This window comes from Nanorana parkeri, unplaced genomic scaffold (genome assembly GCF_000935625.1).
Source record: "Nanorana parkeri isolate BGI_ZX_2015 unplaced genomic scaffold, ASM93562v1 scaffold3092, whole genome shotgun sequence".
Classification (NCBI taxonomy): domain Eukaryota; kingdom Metazoa; phylum Chordata; class Amphibia; order Anura; family Dicroglossidae; genus Nanorana; species Nanorana parkeri.
This window is the reverse complement of record NW_017309360.1, coordinates 2,836-16,770: the sequence shown is the minus strand read 5'-3', so window position 1 is coordinate 16,770 and position 13,935 is coordinate 2,836. Positions and strand designations below refer to the sequence as shown.

Below are 13,935 nucleotides of genomic sequence, written 5' to 3'. Positions count from 1 at the left end.
ACACACACAATGTGCAAAAACGCATGTAAACGCACCAGAACATGTTTAAACCCAAGCAAAACCATTTTTTTAAAGAAAAAAAGCAAAAAACACAAATCAGAAATGCGCATAAACATGTATGCGGAAACATCCAGAACCAGTCTGGAGATGGTGTGAACAAGCCTTAGAGTGCATAACTCTTAAGATTCAGCACTTGCACCATTCCATGTCTTGCCACAGTACAGTCTATTGGGATTCCTACAACAAACATGCTATCAAGTGACCTTTGGCCCCTTTAATGACCTATATGGTATACGTTACATTTTACTACAGTAACTGATACTAAAAGCTTGCTATATATTGGATCATCCATATCCATTTGCACTCATTGCCCAATCTTTAACAGATTTTTCCATACATGTATGTACAAATTTATATAATCCAGATACTTTGAGAGACTAAGACTGGCCCTACACTGTTCACAGGAATCGGGTAAAATTCTTACAGCGTGTGGTCCAACTGGCTCGAAAAAAACTCAATTACTAAATTAGACTTTTGTTGAAGGAGCTGGGCCGAAAATTGTTGGCCAAACAGTGACTGCAGCCAATCAGCGATCGACACTGGCTGCCAGAATGCAATAGCTGCAGCATGAGATTCATTCCATCCTTACTGTTTAGTGCTCAGAGGCTGAGCGGAAAAATAAATCTAAGTGTATGGCAAGCTTTAATTTTTCTACAATGAAAGAGGCCAAATGTGAAATGCATCATGTATAGAAAGGTCATTGTGTGATCAGTCTCCATCCTGTCCAGTCAATTTCCTAGCAGACATTGATGTCCTGCAGGATGTTGTCACACAGAAGGCTAAATTATCAGATGATGTCATCTAAAGATAGCTAATCTGTTAGCCAATTGGCTCTTCTAGAAAGATTGAGATGCAGTTGTTAGGATAATCCAATCCAGCGGAACTCTGACCCCAAAATGTCACCTTACCAAACTCTGATCGTTTAAGGTAGCCACAGATATGATTATAGCACAACAATTTTCCATGTCAATGGGCACTAGCAGAAATCTACAGATTGATCTTGTATGATACAGCAATCACCTGAATTGGATTATTTGGTGATAGGGCTCCCCAAGATGTCTTTCCACCTCCCACATCATAAAAATTAACTCTGGTGGTACCATAATGACTGTTTATGGTCAGGTCCTTGCACATCCGACCGCATTTTGATGTGTAGGGATAGCTTTAAAATCACAAAACAATAACTTGTCTCTGTTTTCTCCAGGCAGGTCAGTATGTGTCACTTTTCCTGGAGAATAAGATGGACTCTTGGATTGTAACTGTCATAAAGGGCTCAGACTTCAGTGGAGTTCTCCTAGGGCAATGATCTACAGAAGGATCCCAGGAACTGGAGTGTACACTGCAATTGCAGCAGCAGCAGCACAGTAAACTTTGTAGAATAGAGGTGAAGCAGAGATTTTGCCTTTTCTCTGCTAAAAGACTGTTATATTTTCTTATAATACAGTTACTCTGCATATATCTATTAACGACATCACCAGCTTTGATCCGACTATTCTATTATGCCAACAATAAAAAAAATACATTATTTAGGAGTGTGTGACAGAAAATTACAAAACAGGCAACTGTAAGCAGTAAATATGATTTACAATTGGCACGATGTGCAGTTACATCATAAAATTCATTATAAAATGAAGTTGTTCTTCTTATATAGTGCTGATCAGAAGTATACACTTTACATCAGGCATCTATTTTCAGAACTGTTATTTATAACATAAAACACAACTGCACACTAGTTTCTTGTTTAGCGAGGTAAAGAAATATCAGATTTGCATATTTTCATAAGCTGAACTCTGGTTTGGCTAAAAATAAAATAATAAATGTATTATTAAATAGTAAGGTCCGGTCTCACTTCTGTAAGCACAGAAGGGAAGTGCATAAGACAAACAAACAAAAAAAAGTAAGTTTGATAACATAATTGCTTTTCCACAAGTGGTGCCAAGGCAAGAGTGACGTCATCATTCTTTTCCGGAGAGATCATGGGGACTGTTGGGTGGTCTAAATCTCACAAGTGGATGATCCTGCACTGTGCTGCAGTGTCTTCTTGTGATATTTGGGCTACTCAGCATTCCCCAGGATCTCACCTGTAGCATGGTACCTTACCCCCCACACTACAGCAGATGGGAGAGGCAAGAGTATCAACTAACTTTTGCCACCACAGCCTCTTTTTTTAATGCACTGTTTTAGGAAGGGAGAACGCAATAAATAAGTCTCCATTGCCTGGAGTGCAAGGTATGCATTAAATGTGGGTCCCCCCCAGCCTGCCCACATATGCAGAATACAATGCTCCTTTTGCCTGAAGGAGGGTATAAGAGAGAATCATATCCAAGCTGTCAGGCAGTCGGTGCTCCAGGCCCTTAACCTTATCATATACCATTCATAACCAGTGGTGGTCACTGGTCCTTCATTGAATGTCGTCATGGGGCGAGGCAACCAGAAATATATATTAAAAAAAAAAAGGAGAGGTGTGGTAATGGATACATGTCAGTATTCCTCACTATTCGAACCCCTTATACAAAATGAGAATTATATCCTGCATATGCTGGGAAGGGGTAAACAAACAAAACAAATCACAATTCAATTTCTTTTCCAGCTCAGAATTGCGCAATGCGCATTTTCAGCATGCACAAGCGTAAGAAACGTCCACCACTGAAAAGTTACTGCTTGGAATAATACCGGCAAAGCAAAATTTACAAGTAAAAACAAAAAATGTGAAACTTTTTTTTTTTTTTACTGAAATAAACAAGGAGCATAAAATCATCAATCACACATCCAAACCACCTTAACCTATATCTGCATAAAGCATATATCACAGGCTTTCAAACCAAGAATGTCCTGATTTGAATGTAAAAACAACATAACAACGAAAAGTTCTCCAGTACTCGTTTGGCAGTCCTCTAAAAAGGTTACGGCACTGTGCTTCATGACATCTTAGCTGTACAACAGACTGGTATAGTTATAGTACAGTGGAAGATGTAGCTGTTGTATTAATAATTAATTTCTCTGTAACACTCAGCTACCCATACCATGGGTATCAGTGTTGAATCTGTACAATGAGTATGGTGACATTGTCAGCAGCACCTCGCCGCACTGCTTCATTAGCAAGGCGATGGCAGGCCGATTCATAGCGGGTATCCATGTCTCCAAGACCCTCTTCTGTCTGGGCACTTTCATCCTATGAAGAAGAATATTGGAGGAAAATCATCAAGGCGATAGCTGGAGCTGCACATCATATTTCATAGGCTATGCATATTTACCTGAACTTGGCTCAGGATGAAGTTTACAGTTTCTTCTGCAGAGAACACTTTGAAAAGACCATCACAGGCCAGCAAAATAAACCTGAAAAACAAATATTGGGGCGTTTGAACATTAGTATTTGGTTACATTGGTCATTTCTATTTTGTGTATTTCAAAAAATTGTAGAGGACACTGGTACAAAAAAAATACTTTAGACACACTTAGGACCTCCACATCACAGCAGTGCACAACAGCAATAAGTAATAAGCAATAACACAGGGATCTGAAACTTTATTACTGTTTGAGCTGGGAAATATTTTTTGACATTTTGCACAATTATAAATAGCCAAGTCTTTAAACTATCTACGCACATCTAGTATCTGAAAGACTCCAACTGAAAGATTTTCTCACCTGGCAGCCTAGATGATGCAACAGTCACTATGAGGGCAAAGGAATCCCTCGCTCCTTTGCTGCAATCTCCATAATGTACAATGAAAGAATATACAGTATAAATTCTGCAGTGCATTCTATTGCCATTGATTGCAACTGGGTAAAGGTGGAAAATCACTGTCCCCCCCCCACACAAAAAAAAAAGTTAAGTACACACACACACACACTATATTGCCAAAAGTATTGGGACACCCCTCCAAATCATTGGATTCAGGTGTTCCAATCACCTCCATGGCCACAGGTGTATAACATCAAGCACCTAGACATGCAGACGCTTCTACAAACATTTGTGAAAGAATGGGTCGCTCTCCGGAGCCAGTGAGTTCAAGTGTGGTACCGTGATAGGTTGCCACCTGTGCAATAAGTCCATCCGTGAAATTTTCTTGCTACGAAATATTTCATGGTCAACTGTTAGCGGTATTATAACAAAGTGGAAACAACTGGGAACAACAGCAACTCAGCCACGAAGTGGTAGGCCACGTAAAATGACAGAGCGGGGTCAGCGCATGCTGAAGCGCACAGTGCGCAGAAGTCGCCAACTGTTTGCAGAGTCAATAGCTACAGACCTCCAAACCTCGTGTGGCCTTCAGATTGGCACAACAACAGTGCTTAGAGAGCTTCATGGAATGGGTTTCCATGGCTGAGCAGCTGCATCCAAGCCTTACATCACCAAGTGCAATGCAAAGCGTCAGATGCAGTGGTGTAAAGCACGCCACCGCTGGTCTCTAGAGAAGTGGAGACGTGTTCTCTGGGGTGACGAATCACACTTCTCTGTCTGGCAATCTGATGTACATGTCAGGGTTTGGCGGTTGCCAGAAGAACAGTACTTGCCTGACTGCATTGTGCCAAGTGTAAAGATTGGTGGAGGGGGGATTATGGTGTGGGGTTATTTTCAGGGGTTGGGCTTGGCCCCTTAGTTCCAGTGAAGGGAACTCTTAAGGCATCAGCATACCAAGGCATTTTGGACAATTTCATGCTCCCAACTTTGTGGGAACAGTTTGAGGATGGTCCCTTCCTGTTCCAACATGACTGCGCACCAGTGCACAAAGCAAGGTCCATAAAGACATGGATGAGCTAGTTTGGGGTGGAGGAACTTGACTGGCCTGCACAGAGTCCTGACCTCAACCCGATAGAACAACTTTGGGATGAATTAAAGCGGAGACTGCGAGCCCGGCCCTCTCATCCAACATCGGTACCTGACCTCACAAATGCACTTCTGGAAGAATGGTCAAACATTCCCATAGACACACTCCTGAACCTTTTTGACGCCTTCTCAGAAGAGTTGAAGATGTTATAGCTGCAAAGTGTGGGCCAACTCAATATTGAACCCTACGGACTAAGACTGGGATGCCATTAAAGTTCATGTCCATGTAAAGGCAGGCGTCCCAATACTTTTGGCAATATAGTGTAGCTTTTAATAGAGCAGCCTAAAGAATAGAGGGGCACATCCCTGGAAAGCATTTCATTTCATTGTGACTTCTCTACATAGACAAGACTAGAATGGAACAGTTTACCAGAAAGCCGTAGAATCTAGATTTCCTTATATATATATACATACATATATATATATTATTGTTGCTAAATGGCAGCAGATGGAAGTTATACATTACACTAAGGTGACTTTATTTACCTGTCACTGTCAGTGAGAGGACACCTTTTCACATCTGGGGTGTTGATAACGCCACAACGTTTGAACTGACCATCTCCGAGTGAGCGAGACACCTCTAATATACCCAAAACTCTGCCATCTCTGCGGAATACAAAGTGCATGAGACTTTCAAAAGCTATGATTGTAGAGCACTAAAACAAGTTAAAGCCACAATGAATCCGACTACAGCATCCTTGCTACAAATTGAATGTCTCGTACAAACGTCATGAAGGGGTGTGATGTGAAGCAGTGAAGGGGTATCTACACACCTTTTAGGAAATCATGCCATCTTAAATTAGTGCAGTAGTGATTTGGCACTAATGCACTCAAACAGTCTTTTTAAGCCGAGTGAGATTCTGATGAAAATTGTTTTTGTGGATTTGTAGGCATGCAGAGAAGAAAAAAAAAGTTGAGTTTGCGCATTTGTGATGTTCCATAAGGCAGAGTAAGATAGTGTAGAGTCTTCTGTAAAAGTGATTGCAGCAGGGAGGCATCTCGCTCTCCATATGTTGGTGAAATGTTTTCTGCAAATTTGACCCTCGGGCAGAGCAGCATGTGTAGTGTGGCTTAGACAGATAACTGGCTGGCATTTCACAGAAATTGCTGATGCTGCAGAACACTGTACACACCCCAAAGCCAGGGGCTCCTCCACCCAGTAGAGAGATGTGATGGGATGATTGAAGACAAACAATATTAAGTAACACTGAAAAAGTGTCAGATACAATCTGCCAGTTTAATCACAAGTTATTAGGGGCTTTAAACTTCTGTAATAACAGGGGATGGGGGTCATTGTTGATACTGTATGGCGGAATTGAGGGAGATCCTGGAGTATCGTAAATGGTTTTTATTCCGTTGTATCAATAGTGCTGCTCACCTCACATTTCCCCCCGCTCTTTGTATTCTCATCCGTTCTTCATACTGAGTCGGATTATGTTCTCTACTTAAGCTTAATACAGTCGGCTTCTGAGTTTCCTCATTCATCCTACACATTATCGACTTCACACAAACAGAAATCAAGATTACAAAAGAATACAGCAAATAAGAACAATCAGGCTGACTATAAGCAAATAAGTCCCTTCAGATAGCCTCAGAAGCTGGCATGTTTTGTAGCGGGTCCCTGTCAAATACAAACCTGCAAGTAAAAAAATGGTGATTTTTCGTTGGTTCATTTCTTAATGACAGGCTGCTGTCTATAGGCCCCTCAGTTCTAAAGCATCTTAGTCCGTACAAAACAAAAATAGACAAAACGCATTCACAGTATGGGAACAATCATTCCATCTGTAAGCCCAAATGGGAACATCTCTCTCAACCTCAAAATAGCCTTTTCCCAATCAAATCTCAGTTGCCAAAACCAAGAATTTACCTGCCCCTCCACTTAATACTTCTCTTTCCAATGGATAACTTCTTCTAGGAAGTCATCTCTTTATAAACTGGACCCCCAATTGTAAGTAGGCCATTCTAAAAGATATATGAGCTCTTCCTCAGCTGTTCAGCTGGATTTGTTAAATCACTTGAAAAGGCAGCTTCCAGGTTCAAGAAATTCAGAATCACAGTTAAGGAAAAACTAACACACAGAGTGCAAAGGACAAGTCACCGGTATTGCCTGGGGTCTCCCTGCAGCTGATCTTCTCCCCATTACTGGCTTACCATGCTTTGTTCTGCACTGTGCCTCTGTGTGGAACCGACATATTGGAAGAGACAGGGCTTTGCTTCCCCATGTCAGAGTCTCCAGCAAAGAACAGTGAGCAGCACAGTAGTTACATCACCAAATGTCATGCCAAATCTCTTGAGTCTATCAGAAATAGACAGCAGTTCCTTAGATCTCACACTGCGAATATACAGTTATGAGGCTGTAAGCATATCAATACATAGGCCCACTCACATATCAGAAGGAGCACTATTGTCTGAAGTAATTCAGTACAAAAAAAAAAGTAAATTTTCAGCCAGTCTTCACTTTTTAGTTGTAAGTACAGCCTTTGCTATAAACCCAAATCTCTACAAGTATATCAACCTCATTATGCAGATTTCCAAATGCTTCATTATGCGTCTCCATGCTGTTTAATATATGGCAGTAAGGGGCATAAAAAAGGAGGGGGTTGCCAGCCAAATGGGCTTATAAACTTTTGTTTTTTGGTCCGCTAAGTAAAACCTTGTGGAGTCATGCACACTGTCACACTCCAATTTCACCTTCAAAAAATGTCTCAATAGCATAATAAACTTTTGGTACAGTTGCTCTTACATTATAGTGACCAGTCCCTGATCGATATAGCTTATTAGTTTGCACAGCTAGTTGTCAAAATCACCCCGGCTGGGTCCAGGCATTCACTCTGCAGACTTATTCCTTCCTATAGTGAGTTCTGGCGTGTGAGCTTGCACTTTGGTCTAACACTAAATTGGATGGAATGAAAGTGCAAGCGTGGACCAGTCAGAAAGATTTTCACAAGCAGCTGTGCAAAATAGTCAGCAATATCACTACATCACGGACAGGCGAGTATAAGAGTGGGGGAAGGTGGCAAGGTGTAGGGAATATGATCTAAGTAACTACTGTTACACTTTAAATTTTTGTCTGATTTACGCATTAATCAGTAGTAAATGTTCTTTTATGACCAATGACACAAAACAGATTCTGGTTCCCTACCCTGCTGTCCCCGAGATTGGCAATATACAAGTTGTTATCTGCAACCAAAACACAAATAGCAGTAGTCCCATCCTTCCATGCTGGCTTCCTGTATACAGGAGAGAACAGATAGGAAAAGTAACAGTCAATGTCATTCCCTGTATGGTGATCTTATGAACTCACACAAACTGATATATGATAGTATTGATGGCCACATGTGTGTCAAGCTTCTTTCAATTTCACTCTTGATCAAAAATTTAAAAAAAACAATAGCTTGTGATCCAATAAATCCATGCAAACTGCCATGCAAAAGGCTTTTATGGATGATTTAGCAGTTTAGATTGATTTCATAGTGTAAACTGATTATTGGTGGATCCAACAGGCAAAATAAGAATTTAGAAATAGTTAATTAAAAAGAAAGTGTGATCAAATGCAGAAAAAAAAACAGTGGAAATCTCATTCAAGGTACAGTAATTGGCTGATCTACTTTTGTTCTACCCAGTTGCTGTGAAAATCTAGTGAAATATAAATCAAAGGGTATTGATCCATTTTTTTAATCTACCAGAAGTGGACTGAACAATCAGATTGTTGTTTGTGTGGTGTGCAACTGTGGGACCACAGAGAGATGAATCACTCAGTGAGGGAAACAAAATATTTTTGGGGGTAATCCACTACAAACATAGACCACCTTGCAGGACCAGGAAAAGAGATTTTTTGCTGTGTAACTTCCTCTCTGCTTCCCCCAATTATATTTAAACTTTCAAGCAAGTTAAAATCTGATTGGTGGCAGTGAAATCTTAGCCCAAGCATTTTTCTTTCATCAGGCTTTCCATTTGTAAAAGGTAGCGAAAAAGAGAGTGTTTCAGTGTCACCAGCATGCATGTCTCAAGATTGCCAGATTACTGACAAAAGAGATTGGGATGGGTGGTTATACTACAGCAATGTCTAGATTAAAAAACAAAGTACTGAGCACATGTGCATACAGTGCATGGTAGACAGCCTCTCAAGGATTTGTTTTCAATCTTGGCTGCACTGTACCTTTATTCTCTACATAATATGTTGTTTTACAAGTGAAGCCTGATTCCGGTGCACTGCTTGCTTCTATTGGGCTGTGCATGAGGAAGAACATTTTTAACATGAAAAATAACCAAGGGTTTATGTGAAAGCACTTTTCTGTAATGCAAACAGGCTTCCTTTAAAAGAGAAGTGACCTGCGTAAAAGATACTCACTGGCTGGCTGCCTGTTTCAAAAACTCTTCATCTGTCTGCTTGAAAGCATCGATCAGACATTTCTTAATTCCCTTGTCCACACTGCTTCCCTCACCTGCAAAACAGAGCTGTAACACTCCAAATCTCCAGACTGATCCACCAACACCAAGTTTCAGCTTCAACTCACCTCGAGGCAGCTTTTTCACGAGATTCTGATGTAGATGCTGTGATGCAAACTTCGCTGCACGGCTCCCACCATGACCATCGAAGACCCCAAAGTACGACAGTCGTGACCTATAAGGAAAATACAATTATGCTGCATATTAAAATGGAGAAGGAAGTTTTCCTAGGAGTATATAAACTAACATATCAAAATGTACATGTATCACTTTAGATGTAAGTTTAGTGGTCAAAGGATCACCTTCATGTCTGAAACTGGCCACATGTGCTACCACTACACTGTTTATACTACTATGTTTCAGTTGGAACTGTATAGAAATCTTACCGTGTGTTTGAAGCATAAAGAGCGGATGATGTGGTCATTTATTAAGTTGCAAAACTCTTTATTTAGATTATAACGGGATGTATTATGTGTTGGGTATTTGTGCGATTTTACAGAATGCACACATTTGCTGGTATCCCTTTCTATCTAGATAAGAGATGAATTGATGCTGGAAAATCTCTGGGGGGAATTTATCAAGACTGGAGCAGCTGTGCATGGCAACTAGGGATGCACCGATACCAAGTACCGTACTTGGTACAAGTACATGTACCGATACTTTGAGCTCCAAGACTAGACTAGAGAAAAATTCAAAAAAGTTAGGAGGCAGCTGTCATTTGTAAGGAGCATACGGAGCTCATGGGATTTGTACATTTCTGTTTTAATGTATGGTTTTGTTTTTATAAATAAAGGGATGCACCGATACCAGTTTTGTGAGTACAAGTACTGATACTTGCCAAAGTACTTACAAGTACTGATACATTTTTGTTTATTATCATGTGACAGTTTTTCTAAAACAATACAGACTAATGATTCAGGACAGTGGTGGAGCACCAGAGCCAGGTCCCAGCTGCAACCGCTGCAACCCTGGTAGTTCTCATGAAAATGCCAAGTATCTGCACTGGTACTCGAAAAGTATCTGTGCATCCCTAATGGCAACCAATCAGCTTCTCTCTTTCATTTTCAAATCTTAACTGAACAAACTGAAGATAGAAGCTGATTGGTTGCCATGGGCAGCTGCTCCAGTTTCTGTCTGCTCCAGTATTGATAAATTCCCCCCTCTGTGTATAAAAAGGAATTCCAACAATCAGCTTGTATAAGAGCATGTGTTATAGTAACTCTGAATTTCTCCTGGGGCAGAAAGCAAAACTCTTGCCTTGTGCTAACCTCTACACATGGCTATGCGCTATTTAAACTTGTACTACTGGATTGTAAGCTCTCACGAGCAGGGCCCTCTTAACCCTATTGTACTGAAATGATATTGTAACTATTGTCGCCCCCATTTTGTAATGGGCTGTGCAAACTGTAGGCGCAGATCAATCCTATATGATAAGCATAGATGGAGCATTGACCACCTTTCCCAGTGGTTGGAAACAAGGCAACTCCCATACAGTAACAACAAAAAAAGATACACAAATAGGAACAGCTGGATGTGACAAAAACCTATAGGTCACTTCAAATGAGTCATACACTCCACCCGCCACTTTATTAGGTACACCTGTTCAATTGCTTTGTAACACAAGTTGCTAATCAGCCAATCACATGGCAGCAACTCAATGCATTTAGGCATCTAGAGGTGGTGAAGATGACTTGCTGAAGTTCAAACCGAGCATCAGAATAGGGAAAAAAGGGGATTTAAGTGACTTTGAACATGGCATGGTTGTTGGTGCCAGACGGGCCGGTCTAAGTATTTCAAAAACTGCTGATCTACTGGGATTTTCATACACAACCATCTCTAGGGTTTACAGAGAATGGTCCAGAAAAGAGAAAATATACAGTGAGCGGCAGTTGTGTGGACAAAAATGCCTTGTTGATGTCAGAGGAGACTGGGCAGACTGGTTTGAGATGATAGAAAGGCAACTAACTCAAATAACCACTCGTTACAAAAAAGGCATGCAGAATATTATCTCTGAACGCACAACACAACAAACCTTGAATCGGTTGGGCTACAGCAGCAGAAGACCACACCGGGTGCCACTTTTTTCAGCTAAGAACAGGAGACGGAGGCTACAATTCGCACAGGCTCACCAAAATTGGACAATAGAAGATTGGAAAAACGTTGCCTGGTCTGATGAGTCTCGATTTCAGCTGCGTCATTCAGATGTTAAGTTCAGAATTTGGCATAGACAACATGAAACCATTGATCCATCCTGGCTTGTATCAACGGTTCAAGCTGGTGGTGGTGTAATAGTGTGGGTTATATTTTCTTGGCACACTTTGGGCCCGTGATGCTATCATGTCAATATGGACCAAAATCTCTGAGGGATGTTTCCAACACCTTGTTGAATCTATACCACAAAGAATTAAGGCAGTTCTGAAGGCAAAAGGGGGTCCAACCCGGTACTAGCAAGGTGTACCTAATAAAGTGGCCGGTAAGTGTACTCTCTAGAGATTTTATAATATTGTTACAGATCAAACTGTAATAGGTTTGCTTTAAAAATTGAAAAGTAAATAAAAAGGTGAGAAAAAAAATGAGTAGAAATATAATAATTCTGGCAGACATGAGGGATAACACTGCATTTAAAACTTTGCTGCAATCATGACCTGAAACTGATATGTCCTATTATCGATATGACCTAAACTCAGACTTTGATAAAAGAAAAAAAATCTAGTGTATTGGGCTTTTTCTCTAAAATACAAACACAGAATGTGTATATAAGTATGATCAGTGCAAGCACAGCAGGCTTACTAGCTACTTACACGTCAGCTGGCATAGGCTCACACTCCTGGGCAAGGTCATAACATATTGTATGAGCATCCTGCAGCTCTTCCCGTTCTCCCCGCCGCTCTGCTACATGAGCTTTTAAAGCCAAGATTCCTAAACAGAAATACAAAACACAACATTATTAAAGCAAACAACCACCCGGTTCTTTTCCAAAGAGCAGACAGTATCACAGGGAACAAAGAAGATGTAAATCATTCATATGCTGAATATGACAAGCAAACTTCAACTGGAATTCAATATCAATTTGAATACCAAGTATATGCATTCATACATTCCTGATATGCAATATACAGCAACAGTATCATTAAAAAAGCCTTAAAGAAAAACTCTGGGCAAAACCTTTATTAACCCTTGCAGTGGAGTTACCCCCGCACTGTAAGGGTTAACAGCTTGTTTTTGTTTAGGTGCTAAAAACAAACGAAAAATGTATACTTGCCTAAAGCTCGAGCTGGCTTCTGCTTCTTTGGTCTCTGAAGCCTGTCTTCTCCTGCATGCAGCCTTGAAATGTTCCTCAGCGTCCTCACGTCTATACGCAGTGTGATGATTTAGGGGACCTTAGACCATTGCAGAGGAGGGGGGAGAGATGCTGGAAGGAAGAGCCAGCTGGCTCCATGATTCAGATGAGTATAACCATTTTTTTTTTATCACCTAGACAAAACAAGCAGTTAACCTTTGCAGTGCGGGGTAGGCCCACTGCAAGGGTTAATAACAGCTTTTCCCTGGAGTTCTTCTTTATGTTCAGTCTTTATGTTGGCTTCATTAAAAAGGGCCTATGCCTAGGTCTTTGAACAGCAAACTAGAACAATGACATCAACATGGTGCAGGTAGGAGAAAGCATTTCCCAATGTGACCAGTAATAAAAAGCCCTGCTAAGCCTGCTAAAGCCACCTCCCCACCATGTCATTTGGGTTCATGTGGCTCCTTTGCGAGCCCAATACAACTGCAGGGGGATTTAGTAGGATGAGCGGCAAAATCACCTTCGCCGACCTCCCCTGTACAGAATGAACTCTGATCTGACCATATTTCATGTTACACCCTGAATATGGATGCAACATGAAACATGGCCAGAAAAGTAACCAGTCTTTTACAAAAAACTTCCCCTGTCATTATGGTTTTAGATGTAGCATTGCAATATTTTTACTGCAAACATAAACTACTTCCCTAACCACATAGGTGAGGGGTGAACAAACTAATTAGAATGAAGCAGCCTGTTATCCCATGCGACACGCCGGGAAAGCTCTTGTTTGAGGTGGCGGTCTGTCTCCTGACTAGTAGAGTATTGAAACAAGTTATATGGAAAGCCCCTTCTAGAGCAAACAGTCATCCAGCACACACTACAACAGTTCTACTTTCCTAATGTACAGGAGGTTTTCAGAGGCTGTGTGTTGCCTCCTACTGGAAGAAATTGTAATGGACGTGTCAGTTACACACAAGTACCGATTCACAATATCAAATCACAATATGAAACTCAAAACTTGAGGTCTACTACTTCTCTGTTCCCGCAAAACGTGTAGAACAAATGTAAAGCAGATTAATCAGATTCCCAATTTTTTTTTAATAAAGTCTTTATTTACATTTTTGCAAAAAAAAAAAAATAATATTAACCACTTCAAGACCAGGTGTTTAGACCCCCTTCCTGGCCAGGCCATTTTTCAGTATTCAGCGCTGCGGTACTTTGACTGACGTTTATTCCGTCATGCAGCGCTGGACTGAAATGAATTTTATACCATTTTTTTGGGACAGATAGAGCTTTCTTTTGGTGGTATTTAAAC

At 40.8% G+C, this 13,935-nt stretch overlaps 2 protein-coding genes across 2 annotated transcripts in view; one reads left to right on the top strand and one right to left on the bottom strand.

Annotated features, from left to right (window-relative positions):
• Positions 1-1,399, top strand: part of LOC108802758 (erythroferrone-like) — a 14,850-nt gene extending 13,451 nt beyond the window's left edge. The window contains exon 8 of the mRNA XM_018574612.1: positions 1,265-1,399. Within this exon, the coding sequence (XP_018430114.1) occupies positions 1,265-1,366 (102 nt within the window). The 3' untranslated portion in view covers positions 1,367-1,399. The remainder of the gene's footprint in view (positions 1-1,264) is intronic.
• A 1,369-nt stretch (positions 1,400-2,768) lies between these two features.
• Positions 2,769-12,263, bottom strand: ILKAP (ILK associated serine/threonine phosphatase; the record flags this gene model as incomplete). Its single annotated transcript, XM_018574611.1, has 8 exons — positions 2,769-3,232; positions 3,315-3,396; positions 5,375-5,494; positions 6,267-6,388; positions 8,031-8,118; positions 9,240-9,333; positions 9,406-9,512; positions 12,139-12,263. Coding segments are annotated over 8 exons (879 nt in total), but the record flags the coding sequence as incomplete, so codon positions are not given.
• Positions 12,264-13,935: the final 1,672 nt, after the last annotated feature.